A 24362-nucleotide genomic window follows, 5' to 3' on the forward strand; every position below is an offset into this window, starting at 1 on the left:
CACCATGAATTGGTCCAAACTTGGCTGTTTAGAGGCTTACTCCACCATGAATTGGTCCAAACTGGGGTGGTTAGAGGCTCCCTCCACCATTAATTGGTCCAAACTGGGCTGGTTAGAGGCTCCCTCCACCATTAATTGGTCCAAACTGGGCTGGTTAGAGGCTCCCTCCACCATGAATTGGTCCAAACTGGGTTTTTTAGAGGCTCCCTCCACCATGAATTTGCCCAAACTGGGCTGTTTAGAGGCTCCCTCCACCATGAATTGGTCCAAACTGGGCTGGTTAGAGGCTCCCTCCACCATGAATTGGTCCAAACATGGCTGTTTAGAGGCTCCCTCCACCATGAATTGGTCCAAACTGGGGTGGTTAGAGGCTCCCTCCACCATTAATTGGTCCAAACTGGGCTGGTTAGAGGCTCCCTCCACCATTAATTGGTCCAAACTGGGCTGGTTAGAGGCTCCCTCCACCATGAATTGGTCCAAACTGGGGTTTTTAGAGGCTCCCTCCACCATGAATTGGTCCAAACTTGGCTGTTTAGAGGCTCCCTCCACCATTAATTGGTCCAAACTGGGCTGGTTAGAGGCTCCCTCCACCATGAATTGGTCCAAACTGGGGTTTTTAGAGGCTCCCTCCACCATGAATTGGTCCAAACTTGGCTGTTTAGAGGCTCCCTCCACCATTAATTGGTCCAAACTGGGCTGGTTAGAGGCTCCCTCCACCATGAATTGGTCCAAACTGGGTTTTTTAGAGGCTCCCTCCACCATGAATTTGCCCAAACTGGGCTGTTTAGAGGCTCCCTCCACCATGAATTGGTCCAAACTGGGTTTTTTAGAGGCTCCCTCCACCATGAATTGGTCCAAACTGGGCTGGTTAGAGGCTCCCTCCACCATGAATTGGTCCAAACTGGGGTGGTTAGAGGCTCCCTCCACCATTAATTGGTCCAAACTGGGCTGGTTAGAGGCTCCCTCCACCATGAATTGGTCCAAACTGGGGTGGTTAGAGGCTCCCTCCACCATTAATTGGTCCAAACTGGGCTGGTTAGAGGCTCCCTCCACCATGAATTGGTCCAAACTGGGCTGGTTAGAGGCTCCCTCCACCATTAATTGGTCCAAACTGGGCTGGTTAGAGGCTCCCTCCACCATGAATTTGCCCAAACTGGGCTGTTTAGAGGCTCCCTCCACCATGAATTTGCCCAAACTGGGCTGGTTAGAGGCTCCCTCCACCATGAATTGGTCCAAACTGGGGTTTTTAGAGGCTCCCTCCACCATGAATTGGTCCAAACTTGGCTGTTTAGAGGCTCCCTCCACCATGAATTGGTCCAAACTGGGCTGGTTAGAGGCTCCCTCCACCATGAATTGGTCCAAACTGGGTTTTTTAGAGGCTCCATCCACCATGAATTTGCCCAAACTGGGCTGTTTAGAGGCTCCCTCCACCATGAATTGGTCCAAACTGGGGTGGTTAGAGGCTCCCTCCACCATTAATTGGTCCAAACTGGGCTGGTTAGAGGCTCCCTCCACCATTAATTGGTCCAAACTGGGCTGGTTAGAGGCTCCCTCCACCATGAATTGGTCCAAACTGGGGTTTTTAGAGGCTCCCTCCACCATGAATTGGTCCAAACTTGGCTGTTTAGAGGCTCCCTCCACCATTAATTGGTCCAAACTGGGCTGGTTAGAGGCTCCCTCCACCATGAATTGGTCCAAACTGGGTTTTTTAGAGGCTCCCTCCACCATGAATTTGCCCAAACTGGGCTGTTTAGAGGCTCCCTCCACCATGAATTGGTCCAAACTGGGGTGGTTAGAGGCTCCCTCCACCATTAATTGGTCCAAACTGGGCTGGTTAGAGGCTCCCTCCACCATTAATTGGTCCAAACTGGGCTGGTTAGAGGCTCCCTCCACCATGAATTGGTCCAAACTGGGGTTTTTAGAGGCTCCCTCCACCATGAATTGGTCCAAACTTGGCTGTTTAGAGGCTCCCGCCACCATTAATTGGTCCAAACTGGGCTGGTTAGAGGCTCCCTCCACCATGAATTGGTCCAAACTGGGTTTTTTAGAGGCTCCCTCCACCATGAATTTGCCCAAACTGGGCTGTTTAGAGGCTCCCTCCACCATGAATTGGTCCAAACTGGGTTTTTTAGAGGCTCCCTCCACCATGAATTGGTCCAAACTGGGCTGGTTAGAGGCTCCCTCCACCATGAATTGGTCCAAACTGGGGTGGTTAGAGGCTCCCTCCACCATTAATTGGTCCAAACTGGGCTGGTTAGAGGCTCCCTCCACCATGAATTGGTCCAAACTGGGCTGGTTAGAGGCTCCCTCCACCATTAATTGGTCCAAACTGGGCTGGTTAGAGGCTCCCTCCACCATGAATTTGCCCAAACTGGGCTGTTTAGAGGCTCCCTCCACCATGAATTTGCCCAAACTGGGCTGGTTAGAGGCTCCCTCCACCATGAATTGGTCCAAACTGGGGTTTTTAGAGGCTCCCTCCACCATGAATTGGTCCAAACTTGGCTGTTTAGAGGCTCCCTCCACCATTAATTGGTCCAAACTGGGCTGGTTAGAGGCTCCCTCCACCATGAATTGGTCCAAACTGGGTTTTTTAGAGGCTCCATCCACCATGAATTTGCCCAAACTGGGCTGTTTAGAGGCTCCCTCCACCATGAATTGGTCCAAACTGGGGTGGTTAGAGGCTCCCTCCACCATTAATTGGTCCAAACTGGGCTGGTTAGAGGCTCCCTCCACCATTAATTGGTCCAAACTGGGCTGGTTAGAGGCTCCCTCCACCATGAATTGGTCCAAACTGGGGTTTTTAGAGGCTCCCTCCACCATGAATTGGTCCAAACTTGGCTGTTTAGAGGCTCCCTCCACCATTAATTGGTCCAAACTGGGCTGGTTAGAGGCTCCCTCCACCATGAATTGGTCCAAACTGGGTTTTTTAGAGGCTCCCTCCACCATGAATTTGCCCAAACTGGGCTGTTTAGAGGCTCCCTCCACCATGAATTGGTCCAAACTGGGGTGGTTAGAGGCTCCCTCCACCATTAATTGGTCCAAACTGGGCTGGTTAGAGGCTCCCTCCACCATTAATTGGTCCAAACTGGGCTGGTTAGAGGCTCCCTCCACCATGAATTGGTCCAAACTGGGGTTTTTAGAGGCTCCCTCCACCATGAATTGGTCCAAACTTGGCTGTTTAGAGGCTCCCTCCACCATTAATTGGTCCAAACTGGGCTGGTTAGAGGCTCCCTCCACCATGAATTGGTCCAAACTGGGTTTTTTAGAGGCTCCCTCCACCATGAATTTGCCCAAACTGGGCTGTTTAGAGGCTCCCTCCACCATGAATTGGTCCAAACTGGGTTTTTTAGAGGCTCCCTCCACCATGAATTGGTCCAAACTGGGCTGGTTAGAGGCTCCCTCCACCATGAATTGGTCCAAACTGGGGTGGTTAGAGGCTCCCTCCACCATTAATTGGTCCAAACTGGGCTGGTTAGAGGCTCCCTCCACCATTAATTGGTCCAAACTGGGCTGGTTAGAGGCTCCCTCCACCATTAATTGGTCCAAACTGGGCTGGTTAGAGGCTCCCTCCACCATGAATTTGCCCAAACTGGGCTGTTTAGAGGCTCCCTCCACCATGAATTTGCCCAAACTGGGCTGGTTAGAGGCTCCCTCCACCATGAATTGGTCCAAACTGGGGTTTTTAGAGGCTCCCTCCACCATGAATTGGTCCAAACTTGGCTGTTTAGAGGCTCCCTCCACCATTAATTGGTCCAAACTGGGCTGGTTAGAGGCTCCCTCCACCATGAATTGGTCCAAACTGGGTTTTTTAGAGGCTCCCTCCACCATGAATTTGCCCAAACTGGGCTTTTTAGAGGCTCCCTCCACCATGAATTGGTCCAAACTGGGGTGGTTAGAGGCTCCCTCCACCATTAATTGGTCCAAACTGGGCTGGTTAGAGGCTCCCTCCACCATTAATTGGTCCAAACTGGGCTGGTTAGAGGCTCCCTCCACCATGAATTTGCCCAAACTGGGCTGGTTAGAGGCTCCCTCCACCATGAATTGGTCCAAACTGGGTTTTTTAGAGGCTCCCTCCACCATGAATTTGCCCAAACTGGGCTGGTTAGAGGCTCCCTCCACCATGAATTGGTCCAAACTGGGGTTTTTAGAGGCTCCCTCCACCATGAATTTGCCCAAACTGGGCTGTTTAGAGGCTCCCTCCACCATGAATTGGTCCAAACTGGGTTTTTTAGAGGCTCCCTCCACCATGAATTGGTCCAAACTGGGCTGGTTAGAGGCTCCCTCCACCATGAATTGGTCCAAACTGGGGTGGTTAGAGGCTCCCTCCACCATTAATTGGTCCAAACTGGGCTGGTTAGAGGCTCCCTCCACCATTAATTGGTCCAAACTGGGCTGGTTAGAGGCTCCCTCCACCATGAATTTGCCCAAACTGGGCTGTTTAGAGGCTCCCTCCACCATGAATTTGCCCAAACTGGGCTGGTTAGAGGCTCCCTCCACCATGAATTGGTCCAAACTGGGGTTTTTAGAGGCTCCCTCCACCATGAATTGGTCCAAACTTGGCTGTTTAGAGGCTCCCTCCACCATTAATTGGTCCAAACTGGGCTGGTTAGAGGCTCCCTCCACCATGAATTGGTCCAAACTGGGTTTTTTAGAGGCTCCCTCCACCATGAATTTGCCCAAACTGGGCTGTTTAGAGGCTCCCTCCACCATGAATTGGTCCAAACTGGGGTGGTTAGAGGCTCCCTCCACCATTAATTGGTCCAAACTGGGCTGGTTAGAGGCTCCCTCCACCATTAATTGGTCCAAACTGGGCTGGTTAGAGGCTCCCTCCACCATGAATTTGCCCAAACTGGGCTGGTTAGAGGCTCCCTCCACCATGAATTGGTCCAAACTGGGTTTTTTAGAGGCTCCCTCCACCATGAATTTGCCCAAACTGGGCTGGTTAGAGGCTCCCTCCACCATGAATTGGTCCAAACTGGGGTTTTTAGAGGCTCCCTCCACCATGAATTTGCCCAAACTCTGCTGGTTAGAGGCTCAATCCACCCTGATTTTCAAAACAAATGTTGGTGCCAACCTCAACTTACTACAAGGGCCAAATTCACTGCTGGTGACAAGCTCTCCTCACTGCAAGTGCCAAATACACATGTTTCAAGGTGTTTTCCTACTGTCAGAGAGGTGGTATTGAGTGTGTAAAGTGTGTAGTTGTTAGGCTGTGATGTTGGGGTAATAGAGGGTCTTTGGTGTGTTAGATGCCCCCAGACATGCTTCCCCTGCTGTCCCAGTGTCATTCCAGAGGTGTTGGCATCATTTCCTGGGGTGTCATAGTGGACTTGGTGACCCTCCAGACACGGATTTGGGTTTCCCCCTTAACGAGTATCTGTTCCCCATAGACTATAATGGGGTTCGAAACCCGTTCGAACACACGAACATTGAGCGGCTGTTCGAATCGAATTTCGAACCTCGAACATTTTAGTGTTCGCTCATCTCTATTCAGGATGGCTGCTTATAAACAGTTTTGTTTAAAAGAATGTTAAAAAGCAGACTATCACTCCCCAACCCCTTTAAACTCCATAGTGATACCGTAACGTTGATAAAAATCTTACCCTTTTAAGTTTGTAACTGCTGTGGACATCAAGAAAATAAACTTAAAATAATGCAAATGAGATAGTAAGAGTACTGAGGAGTTCCTCGGACCCCCGAGCACTGCTCTAGTCGATGTAGCCACGTACCTGTTCATGTTTGTGCCTTCCCTGTACAATTGGAACTAACCCTCCCGCTACTCTGAGATCACCATCCCATCGGCAAGATATTGCGCATGCGCGAGGCACTCTTACACGGCTCCCAGTGAAGCCCCTATTCTCCTATATGCATTAATGTCGCAGCATTGCAGAGGTCATTGACGTATATAGATAAGATAAGTAAACGCATTTAATGAATATCAGAGAATAAACTCACATCTGTACAGAAACTGCCAGACAAAAAAGTGCTGCAAGCTTGACAATTTCAGCCGTTCATTTAAAAAAAACAAAAAAGGAATCCAATGGACAACCGACCAACCCCATTAAAGTCAATGTGTTCCCTCAGTTTTTGTTAGTTTTTTCATTCTTCTAGCCCTTTAAAGAACCAGAAGAATGGAGAGTAGATGAGACTGGAGTAAAAGAATACTAATTTGTAGCTGTAGGAAGAGTTAATACATTTCATGTAAGAATTTCATCACACATTGTATTATGGACATTACGTTGTACCTCTGTATTGTATCCTGATGCAATACAGAGATTGACTATAGTAACATAGTAAGTATAAAACAACCTACTGAAACTTACTGTTTTCCACTTATTGAGCTTTTCATCATCTTTGTACCAGTCTATCTGAAGACATATGGGATTTCCCTCCATCTTTGTGAAATTTGGAGTGGAAGAAGCAACAGTATAGAAGAATTCCCTCCAAAGCAGTTGCCCTTGTAAAGATACTGGTGGAAGAGAATGATTTTTTGCCTGTAATATAAAAACAATCTGTAATCTGATTCATATAAATCACCCTTATTTATTAGTTACTAGCACTAACACTCTACTGTCTGGAGTATGGAGGTCAGTCATTTCATTTCTATATGGGTAGATCATATATTATAAATGAATACTTATAGCCGGTGTGCACAAATGACTTTTACAGGGCAAATGTACTTTTAGCAAATTGTAAATTTAGCTTTGAGATATTTCAAGATATTCCTGTTTTCAAGGCCCATCCAAGAATATATTTTACCAATTATAATGCTGTTTACTTGTTGTTAATGGAGTTCAGTCTGTAAACAGTGTGTAGTAAGCTTCCACTAGTGTTGGTTGGAGGCAGTGGCGTAACTACCGTGGTAGCAGTCGTAGCGGCTGCCACAGGGCCCGGGACTTACGTTTTTTTGGTTTTTTTTTTTAATAGGCCGTTACGGGCCCCATTTACTTACCAATCCTGGCTAGGCCTGGATCGGTAAGTGACACCGCGGGCCCTACAGACACTATCATTACACCTCCCCCACCCACCCCCAGTATAATGATCGTAGGCCCGGGTCATGTGATGTCCGACGTCATTGAAGAAGGATGGCAGCGGAGGCCGACAGCGTAGGAGCCGGGGGACAGGTAAGAATCAGTAGTTTTTTATGTTCTTACTCCCCCGGGTCTCCGATTATTATACTCTGGGGTCTGAAAAGACCCCAGAGTATAATAATTGTTTATGGGTGTCCACAGTGGGACATAATAGTGTGTGCAGGGGCCACTAAGGGACATAATAGAATGCGCAGGAATGCGGAGAAGGGAGTCGGTCGAGGTCTTCGGCGTTGGTTGGGGGGGGGGGGCATGTCAAAAGTTCGCCTCGGGGCCCCGCCACTCCTAGTTACGCCACTGGTTGGAGGTACCCATTTATCTTAAATGGAGTCTGTCAGCAGGAAAATTGGCATCTAACTAATGACAGTACCTTGTAGATGCCTTTATTATTCCACAATGCAGCTCTATTTTCATGAAAAATAACCATTTTATTCTTATGCAAATTAGCTGATAAGGAGTGCTTCTTCTCCTGCTGGGACTTTGCTCTCCTCTCTAGATAACTGCTTCTACCGCTGGCCACAAGAAAATGGCCGCTTACACAGAATTGCAAGCGACCATTTTCTTGTGGCGGGCGGGCATGCACAGTCGGCTTTGCCCTAGGCCCGAGGCCTAGAAGATTGAAGCCAACCCCCGGAAGAAGACCGTTCCTGAAGAAGATGGAGGCGGCATTGGTAGAATCCCTTTAAGGGGTAGAATTGTGAAGAGAAAATGGACACCACTACTCTTTACTATGTAAAACCCATTCTGGTATCAATAAGAAAGCCAAGATTCTCAGCTTCCATATGATGCCAATATGTACTAGGTGTGACAGAACCTGATATTTCAATAGCTAAAGCCTTCCTGCTTCTCCATTCTATTCAACTACATCAACATCCTATGGATACCTATGTAGTTACAAGGAGGCATGGGCAGCCATTTTCCCACCGGATTGTGGCAAACCCCTGCGGAGGGGGTCTCCACAGCATCCCAATGGGGAAATTGTTGGTGTAGAGGAACACCATAGACCTGCAACCACGACAGGAGCAATTTATGCTGCAGCAATGTGTACTGTACTTTACAGACGACTGCACAGGGACACATTGCAGTTTGTTAGTTTAATTTTTAGCCCTAATTAGATGTTTTACTTTCATTGACAAGTAAGGAGCTTCAAAAAGGAGATAAATAGGAAAAAAGAATACCACAACAAAGTTCCATTATATCATGCAGGTCTTATTTACATAGAACCTTGTAGGAAAAAAAAAAAGTTAAAACTATGTCTAGTAACAAAATACTCACCTGAGCATAGATATTAGAAAGTCTATGGAAGAAAACTCGGACTGATAGGCACCCCAAGTTAAAGTAGGGGCTTAAGCCAGTTGTACTTGGAAGAAAAGAATTGGGAATCGTTTGTGGTTTCTTGAACTGTGAAACCCAACCCTGGAAAACAAGAGAGAGTATTGTAGGTACCTTAATATGAACAATCATCATTATATATCAAAGAGGCTACAACAATGAAAACTGTTGGGAACTAACTAACTTTTTTCTATACTTTTTGTCGGAGCGCAGTGCAATGTACTGTAATACATTGTATGGAAGCACATCATACACAGTCTCGCTATGTTTAATTGGCATAGGAAGTTAGGAGGCCATCCTATTGCGGGGCATCCAGGGGGTGGCAGAGAGTGATCTTGCCCCTGTACCACTGGATTCAGTGATAACAATTGACCACGGAATCCAAAGGAGTTAATCTGCTGGAGTCTTGTCCGACTTCCGTGTCTAGTCCTGGGACTCTGCTGTGTAATACAGTCGAGTGGCAGAAGTAATGTCACAGACACAGATACTGTACCTGAGGCATTACAGAGCCATGATATTACGGTGCTGAGTGAGTAGTCAACATATAGTACAGAGCAGACTGGTAAGGGGTTAAAGGTGTGTCCACCACCAAGTTCACATAGACACACTAAACCACTTATATACTGTTAAAGGCATTATTACTGGTACACTGAATATACCCTTCTTCTGCTGAGAAATTCAACTTTTATTTAATGTGCGAATGATCAGTTTGGTGCACCCAGGGTGGAGTCACATCTGACAGAGCACTATTTTTTTTTTTATTTGGTTGCTGCAAAGTAATGTATATGGGACCTGCTAGTCTTTGTTTCTAGAGTGGTGCTGAGTGCTCTGGCATTTGTGGCCATGCTCTGCGTGCACCAAACAGCTCATATGCCTATGGAATATGAGCCATGAGTCTTTTCAGCAGCAAGACAGAATGTTAACACATGTTCACTATGCCACTGACAATCCTACAAGGTTTGTCCATAAAGCAGGATCTATTGATGCAAAACCTAGTCTTAAACATTGTGGACATGCCTGCACAAAATAGATGCTGTGGCGACATAGGTCTGATCGCCACCAGTAATTTACAAAGCATTAGTAATTTTACTGCTTATGCCAGGTTCACACTAGTGTCACCTCTCTGTTGCTTGGGTAGGGAAAGGCAGACTGCTAAAATTTAATCCGACGGACCCCATTGACTATAATGAGGTCCATTGGGTGTCAGATTTTAAAATGAAACTGACAGTTTTCTAGTAATAATAATAAATAATCTCACATGGTAAAGGCAACATCTATATCTAGTGAGTTACTTCATAATGTCTTTTGCATCAAAGTTAAAGCACGCCCACCAGCTTGCTGAAGAATACAGGAAGTGAGAAGGAGAGATAACCGGCAAAGCTGCTGAGAGAAGGAGATGGGAAAACCCCCTTATATATTACCTGTTTTTGTAAATGTTGTTCTAGCCTTTTCAGACCATGTGATTCTCCACCTATCCAATGTGCAGATTTACTCTGAGATATTCCAAGGTCCTCCATACAAGGAACTCTGTGTTCTTCACTTAGAAAAGCATCAGCCGGAGTTGTGCATTTCCTAAGAATTAAGGAAAAAAAATGTGAATACTACTCAGATCCTCGTAACCTATTAACTTCAAGCTGACTGACATTCAATAGATGAAATTAACTTCATGGTCCATCTTTAAAATTATATAACCTTTCCTTTAAATTAAGACCTACATTAAGGTAGGACAGATTTCAGATTCAACATGTAATTCAGATTTGAACAGATCCATAAGTAAAGTAATTTATGGGATTCAGTTTTCTCATTGTGGTGTACCTACGTGTGCAGTGTCCAAGCCGTTATGCCATACTATAGGGCTATAACAAAACCTTCGGACAACTTTTGATTTTCTGGCAGTATTTGCGTCATTAATACATTCTGTAATATACTTTTTAAGTATAATGTCTCCTTTCTGTGAAATTCTGCATCTCTTTATTCTTTCCCTTGCTTCTATTTTGAGAGTAGGGATTGTGTGTACTGCAAGGTAAACAGTGGTGTGTGAGTGTGTGTATATATATATATATATATATATATATATATATATATATATATATATATATATGTCAGGGTCTGGGGTTGCTAGGTGGGGTGGCATAGACACAAAATTCCAGATTCTTTAGTCCAAAAAAAACAAAGGTAGAGTTTATTTTCACTCAAAAAGGTAGTGCAGCAACAAAAGGAAACAATACAAAAATAAATACCTGCCCGGCTAGGCTCTAACTAAACGTAAGTATAGGTTACCTCACCTAGGATAACAGAAATCAAACAGCCAGTTGAATCACTCAGGACACAGCTCCAAAAATATGACCACTGTTTTCTCTCCAGTCAAACTCTACTAAAGTGTTAGTGCTGGAGCTGGCTTTTTAAGCCTCCATGATGAGGAGACTCTCTGCAGCTGAGTCACTGCCGGAACATCCCTAAAGTGTGGACTGGAGGGGGGTGAAATGACAGGTCCCACTACCAACCTACCTGTCATTCCTAAAAATCCAGCCCATTACTGAGTATATATATATATATATATATATATATATATATATATATATATATAGGAAGGGGGGCCACTACAATCAGTTATATACAACGTAGAAGATTCTCATCTTTAATATGACAAGGTTTCAGTCTTTCCTAGAAATATCATTAGTTGAAAACACAGTCCAGGTCGGGAGCTGCTGCATAGTGTTTTCTACTAATATCTCTAAAAATACTACAGCTATAATCTCTTTCATACGACACCAGAAGCAAGTTTCTACATTTCAGAATGCTTGAGATAAAACCATTTGAAGTGAAACCCATAACTTTATATTCTGCCAAAAGGCAGAAGTTAGACCCTAAAACAAATATAGATGTTAGACCCTTCAAAATAAACACATCCCTACATAAGGCGGGTATTTTATTCCAGACCCCCACACCAGTGGCGGGTAGAATGTGTGTCAGTGGCGGTACTTGTAATAGATGTGCCTAGCATGCAGCACATCTGTTTAAAGCTATGGTAAATGCATGGGCACTATTTTGGGTGTCGGAGTGCGACGGGTTCTTACAACACCTCTGTTGGTAATCGCTGCATCGAAGGATTCAAGTTTTATGTGAAACAACAAATAAATTATAACTGTGAATACAGAACAGCTCAATTCTACAATGTGATGTACTGTATAATATGTCACAAACCATGAAGAAAGCAAATTCAGATTGGAAAGAACATCCCATCCCAATACAAGACTGATACTTGGAATACTCACTTAAAATGTTCTTCAGTTATTTCTTGAGCAGGTGGTTCAGGATCACCAAGGCTGGACACTATATGAAGAAATTTTTTGTATGTCAGGGGGGCTCTACCGCCATTCAGAGCTGTGATTCTGGTAAAGAAAAAATGAAATGCACATAAGAAAAGTCACTGTGGGTATAGTAAATGAGAGAAACACAAAGATATTAACCACTGAAAATATCTCTAATGAAAGAGGAATAAGTCAAAATCTGTGCTATACCCCAACCAGTGGCCAACCAGAAGCCTGATGTATCTCTCCAGCGGTTTCCACTTCAAAAAACCTTTGTATAGTAGAGTCACATTGGATGACTAGAACTTGATACTAGGATCACAACCATAAAACTGTAAGATAATGGCATGTTTATTTTGACAGCTATATTAGTGAAGCTCAAGTATAGCTCGGGGCAACAGTTAAAACATAATTATTATTTAGTCCTTGAACAAGGGAAAATTTTGATGTAGCTTTCTAACATACTTTGTTATTTTCAAGAACTCTGCATGCTGACAGTTAAAATGGTGAAAAATTTTTTATTTAAAAAAATAATGTTGATTGGAGATATGGGATAAGGCATATACCCCATTTACACGAGGCTAGACATTTGAAAGGCTTATTATATACAATAATATATATTATATATTTACTATATATACAGTACACACCAAAAATTTGTACACACCTTCTCATTCAAAGAGTTTTCTGTATTGTCATTACTATGAAAATTGTAGATTCACACTGAAGGCATCAAAACTATGAATTAACACATGTGGAATTATATACTTAACAAAAAAAGAAGTGTCAAACAACTGAAAATATGTCTTATATTCTAGGTTCTTCAAAGTAGCCACCTTTTGCTTTGATCACTGCTTTGCACACTCTTGATGAGCTTCAAGAGGTAGTCACCTGAAATGGTTTTCACTTCACAGGTGTGCCCTGTCAGGTTTAATAAGTGGGATTTCTTGCCTTATAAATGGGGTTGGAACCATCAGTTGTGTTGTGCAGAAGTCAGGTGGATACACAGCTCATAGTCCTACTGAATTGACTTAGAATTTGTATTATAGCAAGAAAAAAGCAGCTAAGTAAAGAAAAACAAGTGGCCGTCATTATTTTAAGAAATGAAGGTCAGTCAGTCTGAAAAATTGGGAAAACTTTGAAAGTGTCCCCAAGTGCAGTTGCAAAAACCATCAAGCGCTACAAAGAAACTGGCTAACATGAGGACCGCCCCAGGAAAGGAAGACCAAGAGTCACCTCTGCTGCGGAGGATAAGTTCATCTGAATCACCAGCCTCAGAAATCGCAAGTTAACAGCAGCTCAGATTAGAGACCAGGTCAATGCCACACAGAGTTCTAGCAGCAGACACATCTCTACAACAACAGTTAAGAGGAGACTTTGTGCAGCAGGCCTTCATGGTAAAATAGCTGCTAGAAAACCACTGCTAAGGACAAGCAACAAGCAGAAGAGACTTGTTTGGGCTAAAGAACACAAGAAATGGACATTAGACCAGTGGAAATCTGTGCTTTGGTCTAATGATTCCAAATTTGAGATCTTTGGTTCCAACCACCGTGTCTTTGCGTGACGCAGAAAAGGTGAACGGATGGACTCTACGTGCCCGGTTCCCACTGTGAAGCATGGAGGAGGAGGTGTGGGGGTGCTTTGCTGGTGAAACTGTTGGGGATTTATTCAAAATTGAAGGCATGCTAAACCAGCATGGCTACCACAGCATCTTGCAGTGGCATGCTATTCCATCTGGTTTGCGTTTAGTTGGACCATCATTTATTTTTCAACAGGACAATAACCTCCAAAACACCTCCAGGCTGTGTAAGGGCTATTTGACCAAGAAGGAGAGTGATGGGGTGCTACGCCAGATGACCTGGCCTCCACAGTCACCAGACCTGAACCCAATCGAGATGGTTTGGGGTGAGCTGGACCGCAGAGTGAAGGCAAAAGGGCCAACAAGTGCTAAGCATCTCTGGGAACTCCTTCAAGACTGTTGGAAGACCATTTCAGGTGACTCTTAAAGCTCATCAAGAGAATGCCAAGAGTGTGCAAAGCAGTAATCAAAGCAAAAGGTGGCTACTTTGAAAAACCTAGAATATAAGACATATTTTCAGTGGTTTCACTCTTTTTTGTTAAGTATATAATTCCACATGTGTTAATTCATAGTTTTGATGCCTTCAGTGTGAATCTACAATTTTCATAGTCATGAAAATACAGAAAACTCTTTGAATGAGAAGGTGTGTCCAAACTTTTGGTCTGTACAGTATACCTGGGATAGAACTACATGCAGTTCTAACATGGTAAAGGGATCCAGATAAAAAGTTGTGCAACTCCCTAGTTTTATCGCTATATGAATAATAGAAAGGGTTCCTACTAGTGTTGAGCAAATAGTATTCGTCGAATACCTCGCTCCCATAGGAATGCGTGTAAGCAGCTGTCAAATATTCACTGGTGTTCGGCCGTTTACACGCAATCCTAGGGGGGGGGAGATATTCTACGAATACTATTCGCTCAACACTAGTTCCTACCCCACCAATAAGTACCACATACCTTCTGACATCATACAGTGTATGAGACACTAGAGATAAAAATTGAAAACCCAACTCATGTCCCATTTCTCTTATGTTCTCATCCATCTCTCTGTAGTATGGCTCAATTTCAAGGTCGGTAGTGACCTGTGTGATATTCCACTTCTGCACATAGTCCTGTAACACTTTTTTATAGTCCCCTTGGATAACAAAGAGGCAAGAGTTTAATTTCTGGAGGTTGCAATGAAGATCTTCAATGGACTGCAAGAGGAAATTCCAGCGATTGGATCCAATGTTTACATTTGAGGTGAGAAAGTTTTTATCCAGTATGTACACTGGGAAAAGAACCTCAGAAGACCCCAGTGCTGCCAGCAGCGTAGGGTTGTCATGAAGTCGGAGTCCTTTTCGAAAAATGTGAATTGTCCGGTGAGGCATTTTTAAGGTTGCCTATAGAATGATAAAACATATTTAAGGATGTATATCATTTTCCGATTAAAGCATGCAAATTTTCTTAATGGAATTTTATTGAAAATACTTTTAAATTGAAAAAGATGGAAGTATCATATACAGTCCTATGAAAAAGTTTGGGCACCCCTATTAATCTTAATCATTTTTTGTTCTAAATATTTTGGTGTTTGCAACAGCCATTTCAGTTTGATATATCTAATAACTGATGGACACAGTAATATTTCAGGATTGAAATGAGGTTTATTGTACTAACAGAAAATGTGCAATATGCATTAAACCAAAATTTGACCGGTGCAAAAGTATGGGCACCCTTATCATTTTATTGATTTGAATTCCCCTAACTACTTTTTACTGACTTACTGAAGCACAAAATTGGTTTTGTAACCTCAGTGAGCTTTGAACTTCATAGCCAGATGTATCCAATCATAAGAAAAGGTATTTAACCCCTTAAGGACCAGGCCATTTTTTGGTTTCGCATTTTCGTTTTTCCCTCCTCACATTTCAAGAGCCATAACTTTTTCATTTTTCAGTTCACAGAGTCACATGATGGCTTATTGTTTGTGGGACAAATTGTACTTTGTAATGGCATCATTCAATATGCTGTGCAATGTACTGGGAAGCTGGAAAAAAATTCAGAATGAGGTGTAATTGGAGAAAAAATGCATTTGCGCCATTTTCTTATGGGTTTAATTTTTACAGCGTTCACTGTTTGGTACAAATGACATGTTACCTGTGTTCTACGTGTCAGTACGAACGCGGTGATACCAAATTTATATAGTATTTGAAATGTTTTGATACTTTTAAAAAAATGATAAACTTTGCAAAATAGAAAAAAATTTTTGTGTCATCATGTTCTAACACCTGTAACTTTTTCATATTTCCATGTATGGAGCTGGTTGTGGTGTCTTTTTATGCGGGACAAGATGACGTTTCTATTGATACCATTTGGGGAAAGATCTGATGGTTTGATCACTTTTTATTCAATTTTTTATAGGAGGCAAAGTGTTGAAAAAAACGCTTTTTGGCTGTTTTTATTTTTTTTGCCGCTACGCCGTTCGCAGTACGGGATAAATGTTTTAATATTCTAATAGTTCGGGTATTTTGGAGCGCGGGGATACCTAATATGTTTATGTTTAATGTTCTTTAATTACTTTTATAGCTAATCTAGGGAAAGGGGGGTGATTTGAACTTTTATATTTTTTTAATTTTTTTAATACTTTTAAAAACTTTTTTTTTTCTTCTGTTACATTTATGATCAGACCCCTTAGGTACCTTGAAACCTAGGGGGTCTGATCGCTCATACTATTCACTGCAATACTACAGTGAATAGCAGAATCCCAGCACTTCTATTAGACGATGCCTCTGGCATCGTCTAATAGATCTCGGGCAGAGACAAGCCTGGAAGCCTTCAATAGGCTTCCGGCTGTCATAGCAACCGATCACCGCCCTCATGTGACGTTCAGGAGGGCGGCGATCGGGGAAACATGGCGGCGCCCATGCCGCCTGCGCTGTTTACACGCTGCGGTCGCGTTTGACCGCAGTGTGTAAAGGGTTAACAGCAGCGATCGGCTCGGGCACCGACCGCTGCTGTTATTGGCAGGTCCTGGCTGTATTATACAGCCGGCATCTGCCGTGTATGGAGCGAGCTCAGCGTGTGAGCTCGCTCTATACATCCCCATGCGACCCATGACGTACAGTTACGTCAAGGGTCGCTAAGGGGTTAAGGTGGCCAATTGCAAGTTGATCTCCTATTTGAATCTCCTCTGAAGAGTGGCATCATGGGCTACTCAAAACAACTCTCAAATGATCTGAAAACAAAGATTGTTCAACATAGTTGTTCAGGGGAAGGATACAAAAAGTTGTCTTAGAGATTTAACCTGTCAGTTTCCACTGTGAGGAACATAGTAAGGAAATGGAAGAGCACAGGGACAGTTCTTGTTAAGCCCAGAAGTGGCAGGCCAAGAAAAATATCAGAAAGACAGAGAAGAAGAATGGTGAGAACAGTCAAGGACAATCCACAGATGACCTCCAAAGAGCTGCAGCATCATCTTGCTGCAGATGGTGTCACTGTGCATCGGTCAACTATACAGCGCACTTTGCACAAATAGAAGCTGTATGGGAGAGTGATGAGAAAGAAGCCGTTTCTGCACGTACGCCACAAATAGAGTTGCCTGAGGTATGAAAAAGCACATTTGGACAAGGCAGCTTCATTTTGGAAACAAAAATTGAGTTGTTTGGTTATAAAAAAAAAGGCGTTATGCATGGCGTCCAAAAAGAAACAGCATTCCAAGAAAAACACATGCTACCCACTGTAAAATTTGGTGGAGGTTCCATCATGCTTTGGGGCTGTGTGGCCAATGCCGGCATCGGGAATCATGTTAAAGTTGAGAGTCGCATGGATTCCACTCAGTATCAGCAGATTCTTGAGAATAATGTTCAAGAATCAGTGACGAAGTTGAAGTTACGCCGGGGATGGATATTTCAGCAAGACAATGATCCAAAACACCGCTCCAAATCCTCAGGCATTCACGCAGAGGAATAATTACAATGTTCTGGAATGGCCATCCCAGTCCCCAGACCTGAATATCATTGAACATCTGTGGGATGATTTGAAGCGGGCTGTCCATGCTCGGCGACCATCTATCTTAACTGAACTTGAATTGTTTGTCCAAAATACCTTTATCCAGGATCCAGGAACTGATTAAAAGCTACAGGAAGCGACTAGAGGCTGTTATCTTTGCAAAAGGAGGATCTACTAAATATTAATGTCACTTTTCTGTTGAGGTGCCCATACTTTTGCACCGGTCAAATTTTGGTTTAATGCATATTGCACATTTTCTGTTAGTACAATAAACCTCATTTCAATCCTGAAATATTACTGTGTCCATCAGTTATTAGATATATCAAACTGAAATGGCTGTTGCAAATACCAAAATATTTAGAACTAAAAATGATTAAGATTAATAGGGGTGCCCAAACTTTTTCATAGGACTGTATGAAATGACATGGTTGACGTAAGAGTTTTCTATCAGGCCAAAGATTTGGCAGCTTTTCTTGAACTTCAGGAGTTAACACTGCTGTTCCCCCTCTTGAATGGGTGAGGAGAGTCAGCAAGAATGGCGAGAGGCTTCTAGACAGGGTTAGAGGGATATCGTCTCTCCATAGGGAGAGACCACCATTTAGGTGTCTGGCCAGGTCAGTCTTCTCTGCGCCAGGCTGATGAGATGCAATAACATCGAAACAGCTGTCCTTGGCTGAGAGACTGTATCTGGTAAAATCCCAACATCATTGCAAACATAGGCCTCTGGGAAGGTCGGGCATGATGTTAAAGGGAGCGCCCTCTATTGAGCTGCATGACTGAGGCTCTGTCTTCCTAATTACATCATGGAAGACAGATTTGCATATTCTTCCTATGTTAGTTTGTATATACAGTAGTTATGATCTTGAAAATAATTATTCAAGTCTTGAAGTATATGCAGGAAGATCTATACTGGAATTAGCCATGTGATGTTCTAAGGAAGGCGACTCAGAATTCACACCGCAGCTTGTATGTGACATAACCTAGGACACGGAACAATATAATGAACACTGATATTCCCAAGTGTACAGGTATATAGGAGAATAGCTGTGTCTCAGTTACTGTGATACCGTTACTTCAAGGTCATATGTACCTATTAGACTGTATTAAAGGAGATGTTTTGTGAATGTAATACCTCGGGTGACAGCACTCATTTTCTGTAAGCAAATATACATATTTATTCCACTGTCATGAGCTATAGTAAATGTGTTAAGCTCAGCAATCCCTGCCCCAACCCACCTTCCAAAATACTGGAAAATCGCTGAGAAGGAACGTGGGCGCAACTTTGATGCAAGAAAATGTATGAAAAAGATGGACCATATATAAACCTAAAAACTTATATGGGTTAGTAAATTCCCCCAATGTGTTTCCCTTGTGCTAGCTGGGCTGTTCTTAGTCACGCAGCACATTACTGCCCTGCAGCCATTACATTAAGACTCATCATTACACAACCTTGTAGACTGCAGCTTTCTATAGTTAGGTCTTTCAATCCGTAGTTCTCCGGATAGTCCTAGGCTTCTTGTGCAACACTAATGGTAAGTTCACAATATGGTATTGCATAGAATAATTGAGAATGTGGTCCCACTACATTGTGAAATGATGTGATCACTACGTGCTAGATACATGGTTACAAATCTCATATGGAGACTTTGCACAACACTGTGTCACATACAAACAACAACAACAACAAAAAAAAAGTGTGATTTCTATACAACAAACACATTGGACATAACTATTTTAAAGGTGCGATCTGGCTGTCATAACATTGAACACTGCTGAAAAAGTCGCTTTCAATTTGAGACAAAAAATCCAGCAGAATTTATATGAAATATATTGCATAAAATACTACAGCGTGCTATGATGGGTACATACAATTATATTATAGTGCAGTCTTGTCTTTACCTACAGTAGTGTAACAATTTTCACAATTTGTCAAATATTACTCCCCCCATGTCTCAAAAATTATTAACAATCAAAAAATACATAAAGCCACAATAACACCAGCACAAATCCTAAAACAAATACGGTACATTTCCTAAGCATTAAATATCCAAATCCCTGGTGGCATCAGAGACGCAAAAGTTATTCCCACGTCTCAAAAAATACATAAAACTGTCCTATCTATGGCCACTCTCAGACATGGCAGATAGAAAACCTTCTACAACTCAGTGAGGACTTCTCTTAAAAAACTCTGCTGTAGATCTCTGTATAGTAAGCCACAAATACTTCATCCTAGATTACACTACAGCCATAGAATAAAGTGAGAAGTCCATTCCCAGTACTTACTGGAAGCCCCTGGTGTCCTATGTGTACATGTCCGCCATATGCACAAGGAGGAAGCAAATGCTTCATCTCAGTAACGTGTATGTGTATAGGGTGGAATGCTCCCCCTCCCATATACTAAGCAGGACACTTCCCTCTCCCTCCCATATAGCAATTACAGAATCTGTCAGTCAGCTGCTGGCTGGCCTAGAGAAAGCACATTCACAATAGCTGGGGTAGAGCAGGAGCAAACAAGCTCTATCCCAACGAGGCTTGTGCAAAGGGAAGACAACTGCAGAAGCTATGAAGGTGAAATCAGATAACTCACTTTATTTCATGTTAATTTTTGTGTATGCAATAGTATTTACATTTCTAGAAAAGTGCACATAGATAAAGTTAAATAAATTGAACTACATGGAAATATTTGTTGTAGCGTCACGCACGTAAATCTGTGTCCATTTCTTTCACAAGGTTAAACTCTGCAACGGAATAGGCAGCACTATCAATAAGCCTGCCAATGTGAACATAGTCTAAAGAAAAGAGTAATATGGAACTATGAGTTCATGATATAGAGAGCACCAAAGTTTGCATGTAGATATAATAAAATAGGGTGCAACTATATGTATTGGTACTATTCCGTTATCGGGCCAGCAGAGCTGTTCAGCACTAGTATCGGGACAGCAGCAAGCAAGGCCGCATACCCGCATCGCAGTACAGTTCCGGACAGCATCGCGCATCGCAGATGAGTTTGGGACAGCATCGGGTTCAGCAGCATTCACACACACACACAGCTAATTGTAAGTGGATATACTTTATTTCGTAATTGCCGGCAGAGATGCTCAGCACTAGTTATCGGGACAGCAGCAGCATCGTAGTGAGAGAAATGGACGTGTCGGGCTGTGTTATATAACTTGTCTTAAACAGGAGGCATGAAATTAGCGATCTCTTTTAACAAATCTGTGAACATTGTTTCTTTGGAATGATTTTGTCGCCACATAAATTCGGCTAAGTATGACTCCAGATGCTGGCGGGCTGTTCCGCGCTGTCTTTTATTGCGCCATTTAGCACTTCCCCACAAACGTTCCACATTTTGCGTGTGGCACTGAGTGTTTGGGTCAACAAAATTGTACTTGTGGTTCACTGTTAAATGGTCGTAGCCAGCAGCTTTTAAGTCTGTAGTATTATACCCCTTCCAGCAATCAGAGTATATTATACTCCCATCTGCCACGTTGGCTTTAATAGAAGCTATCAATGTTGTAGCTGATCTTTCTGGGACTGCAACAACAAAACACTCCTTAGTCTCACGGCACAATCCTCCAAAGATCCATTGTGGTGGCAGAACCCGGCCGCTGTTGTTTTTCCTTTTTGTAAAAAGGCTTTCATCCACCTCAACCACTTTGTTTAGGCCTCCTATTTTTGTAGAAGGTCGGGATATTAAGGCACTTGTACACACTTCGCGGAGGTAATTATTCCAATCTACGAAGGTGTTGTGATTCATCTTCAATTGCTGTTCACAAAACTCTACGGATGTCAGCTCTTGGCACCAACAATATATGAAACGGGCAGCCGTAAGAAAAGGAATGCGTGAGTTGGCAAACCAAGTTTGCGATCTCACACCCTTTTTTTCGTCACACGGACGTTTGCTGCACCGCCATTTTGGAGATGCTTTGGCCAAAAAACACATTTTCATCTGGTGGTTACGAACACAAAACCGGCTCTTATGGATCAGACCATTGGCTTGGAACAGTTCAATTGCTGATTTTTCATCTGCAGGTAAATCCCACAGCGTGTAATCCATCTGACAAAACTGCTGAGAACTGTGACTGAAACAATGGTGAGTACTGTGACTACAACTACGAACACACTAATTTGGCGCCCAATTTTTCTGTCAGCATCGGACCAGCCCGGCACGTCCATTTCTCTCACTACGATGCTGCTGCTGTCCCGATAACTAGTGCTGAGCATCTCTGCCGGCAATTACGAAATAAAGTATATCCACTTACAATTAGCTGTGTGTGTGTGTGTGTGTGTGTGTGAATGCTGCTGAACCCGATGCTGTCCCAAACTCATCTGCGATGCGCGATGCTGTCCGGAACTGTACTGCGATGCGGGTATGCGGCCTTGCTTGCTGCTGTCCCGATACTAGTGCTGAACAGCTCTGCTGGCCCGATAACGGAATAGTACCTATGTATTTTTATTTAGACTAAAACAGCATTAAAAGCCATAGCAAAACTTCTTGCGTGTTTTCCAAACTGGTTTGGATGTTGTTTTAACTGCACCCAATACAATATATCCTGATACACCATTTTCATGCATTGTACTGGGCAATTACTGTGCTCACTTTGCAATCAGTATATGTATAAACAGCAAATACACTAAGGCTACATTCACACCAACACCTTAAAAAACAGCCGTTTTGCATCCAAGGGACATCCATTTTCATGGTACTTTTATAGTCTGTGAAAACTAGAGATGAGCGAGTAGTGAAATATTCGAGATTCGATATTCGTTTCGAGTAAAAACTCAATATTCGGCTACTCGATCGAATATTGAATCCCATTATAGTCCCATTATTTCCCATTATTATGGGAAAAAATGCTCATTTCAGGGGAAACCACTATTCGATTAAAGGAGAGTCACCAAGTCCACGAGTAGCAGGAGCAGAGTGTTTAGGAGGAGCGCTGTGCAGCTAAAGCGCACGGACCCATAGACTATAATGGGTCCGTGTGCTTGCAGTGCACTGCCCGCAAGAATAATTTGTGCAGACAGTGCGCGGCAAGCACACGGACGACATTATAGTCTATGGGGTCCGTGCGCTTTAACTGCACAGCGCTTTTAGCTGCGCTGATATTCCGTTCGGGGGGGTCCTTCTGCGGACTCCTTCCGGACAGGAGGCAAGCGCTAATGTGAACTGGCCCTTACTTGTCCTGCAGAACCAGCATTGATTGGCCAAATGCTTTACACTGTATAGCATTCGGCCAATCAACGCTGGTTCTGCAGCTGGCTCGTCTGTGACGAGGCAGAGTCTAAGAGCAGACCACAGTCGGGAGAGCTGGCAGCTTGCGGTTATGCAGGAGCTGACTTTTTCTCATAGGAATGCAGTGACCGTGCTTTGATTGGCCGAATACTATACAGTGTACAGCATTTGGCCACTCAACACTGGTTCTGCTGGAGGCTCGTCTGTGACGAGGCAGAGTCTAAGATCGGACCACAATCAAGACTGAAAAAAGCCTTCCGTTAACTTCAATGCCTTTTTCTGCTAGCAGAAAAAGGAACCCATTGAAATCAATGGGAGGCTTTTTTTTAAGCGCTGAAATTCCACACCATTTTTCTCCGTGTGAATGCACCCTTACAGTGTAGTACACAGTATATTGAGATGATCAGGATGAGGCCCAACAGCGAGACTCAGCTAAAAACCCTGTGGAAAAAAATTAGCAGTGAATCACAGTGTATTTTTTTCCACAGTGTTTTTCACTGTACTTTTGATGCATTTTCCCTGTACTTTCTCCCAATTGCGTAGCTGAAAGTAACCGGCCATGTTTTTTGAAGCGTACACATTTTAGAGTTTGCGGCTGTTCCACATCTTATTTTTTCCTGCAACGTGTGGATGAGTTAAATTTCATTCACTTTGTTGATTCTGTAAAACACTTTGTTTTTTTCTGTAGTAGCCAAAGACATTGCGCAATGTGGGGTTTCAGGTCTTTATGGCCTCTACTGAGAATAGGCCATAAAAAAGTTTAACCCTGGACAACCCCTTTAATATGTCCCACACAGTTTAACGTCCCCTTTCTGCACAGGATGTTACCCCATCACTGCTCCCACACAATATAATGGCCCCATCACTGTTCCCCATACATTATGGAAGTGGCCATACAAGATTTGGCTCAGAAAACCCCTTAAAAGAGGTTGTCTATAAACAGGAGTTATCACTGTAGCCGCCACCAGAGAGGTGTAAAAAAATAAATAAATAAATAAATAAATAAAGTATACTGACCTGTCCCCAGCACCTCATTGTCCCTGCCTGTATCTGTTCAGTCTCATGGCGGCAACTCATTTCTGGAAACCCTGTACCTAATTGGTCTCAGCGATCACATGAGGTGCAGGACTCCCAGCAAGGAGGTGCCAGCGCGAGACTCAACGGACACTGGCGGCGGACAATGGAGACAGGAGAGTATGTTTTTTTTTTTATTTTACACCTCCCACCTGGCACATGAGTTGCTCCAATTCCTGGAGAACCACTTTAAAGGATTTATCCATGTTTCTAATATTGATGGCCTGTCCTTAGGATAGACCATCAATAATACATCTGCGATGATACAACAGCCAGGACCTCTGAAGATCAGCTTTTCCAGGACGCTGCAGCTACAAGTAATGGTAACATTCCTAGGAGCCATGCTGTTCACTTGCCATACAAGGTGTAGCAGTAGATTTAGGTAGTGCAGTGGTGCCCATGGTATAGTGCGTGAGCAGCATGGCTCCTGACGTTATTACCTTTAGCCATTGTATCTCGGTACCGCTGATCTGCAGGGTCCTAGTGGTGGGCCCCTAGAAACAATTCCACTGGTGGGCCCTAGACACCCCAGTCCGACCCTGTGTGGACCTCATAAACTTTTTAATAGGGTCCGTGTGGTTTCCGCATGAAAAATGCAGAGAGAAAAGTGCTGCTTGCAGGGACTTTTCTCTCTGTATGTTTTGTACGGAAACCGAGCGGAAACCACACAGACCCCATTATAGCCTATGGGGATGGAGTCCACGGGTTTCCCAGGTAGCCGCTTTGTAATGTGTATAGGTTTCTGTTTGAGGGGTCCCC

At 43.5% G+C, this 24362-nt stretch overlaps 1 protein-coding gene across 1 annotated transcript in view; it reads right to left on the reverse strand.

Annotated features, from left to right (window-relative positions):
• LOC142193679 (cryptochrome-1-like) overlaps positions 1-19611 on the reverse strand; it is a 38371-nt gene extending 18760 nt beyond the window's left edge. The window contains exons 1-6 of the mRNA XM_075262668.1: positions 19577-19611; positions 14267-14691; positions 11696-11812; positions 9842-9992; positions 8364-8504; positions 6324-6494 (exon numbers count right to left, since the gene is read on the reverse strand). Of these exons, the coding sequence (XP_075118769.1) occupies positions 6324-6494; positions 8364-8504; positions 9842-9992; positions 11696-11812; positions 14267-14679 (993 nt within the window). The 5' untranslated portion in view covers positions 14680-14691; positions 19577-19611. The remainder of the gene's footprint in view (positions 1-6323; positions 6495-8363; positions 8505-9841; positions 9993-11695; positions 11813-14266; positions 14692-19576) is intronic.
• Positions 19612-24362: the final 4751 nt, after the last annotated feature.

This window comes from Leptodactylus fuscus, chromosome 2, assembly GCF_031893055.1.
Source record: "Leptodactylus fuscus isolate aLepFus1 chromosome 2, aLepFus1.hap2, whole genome shotgun sequence".
Taxonomy (NCBI): Eukaryota; Metazoa; Chordata; class Amphibia; order Anura; family Leptodactylidae; genus Leptodactylus; species Leptodactylus fuscus.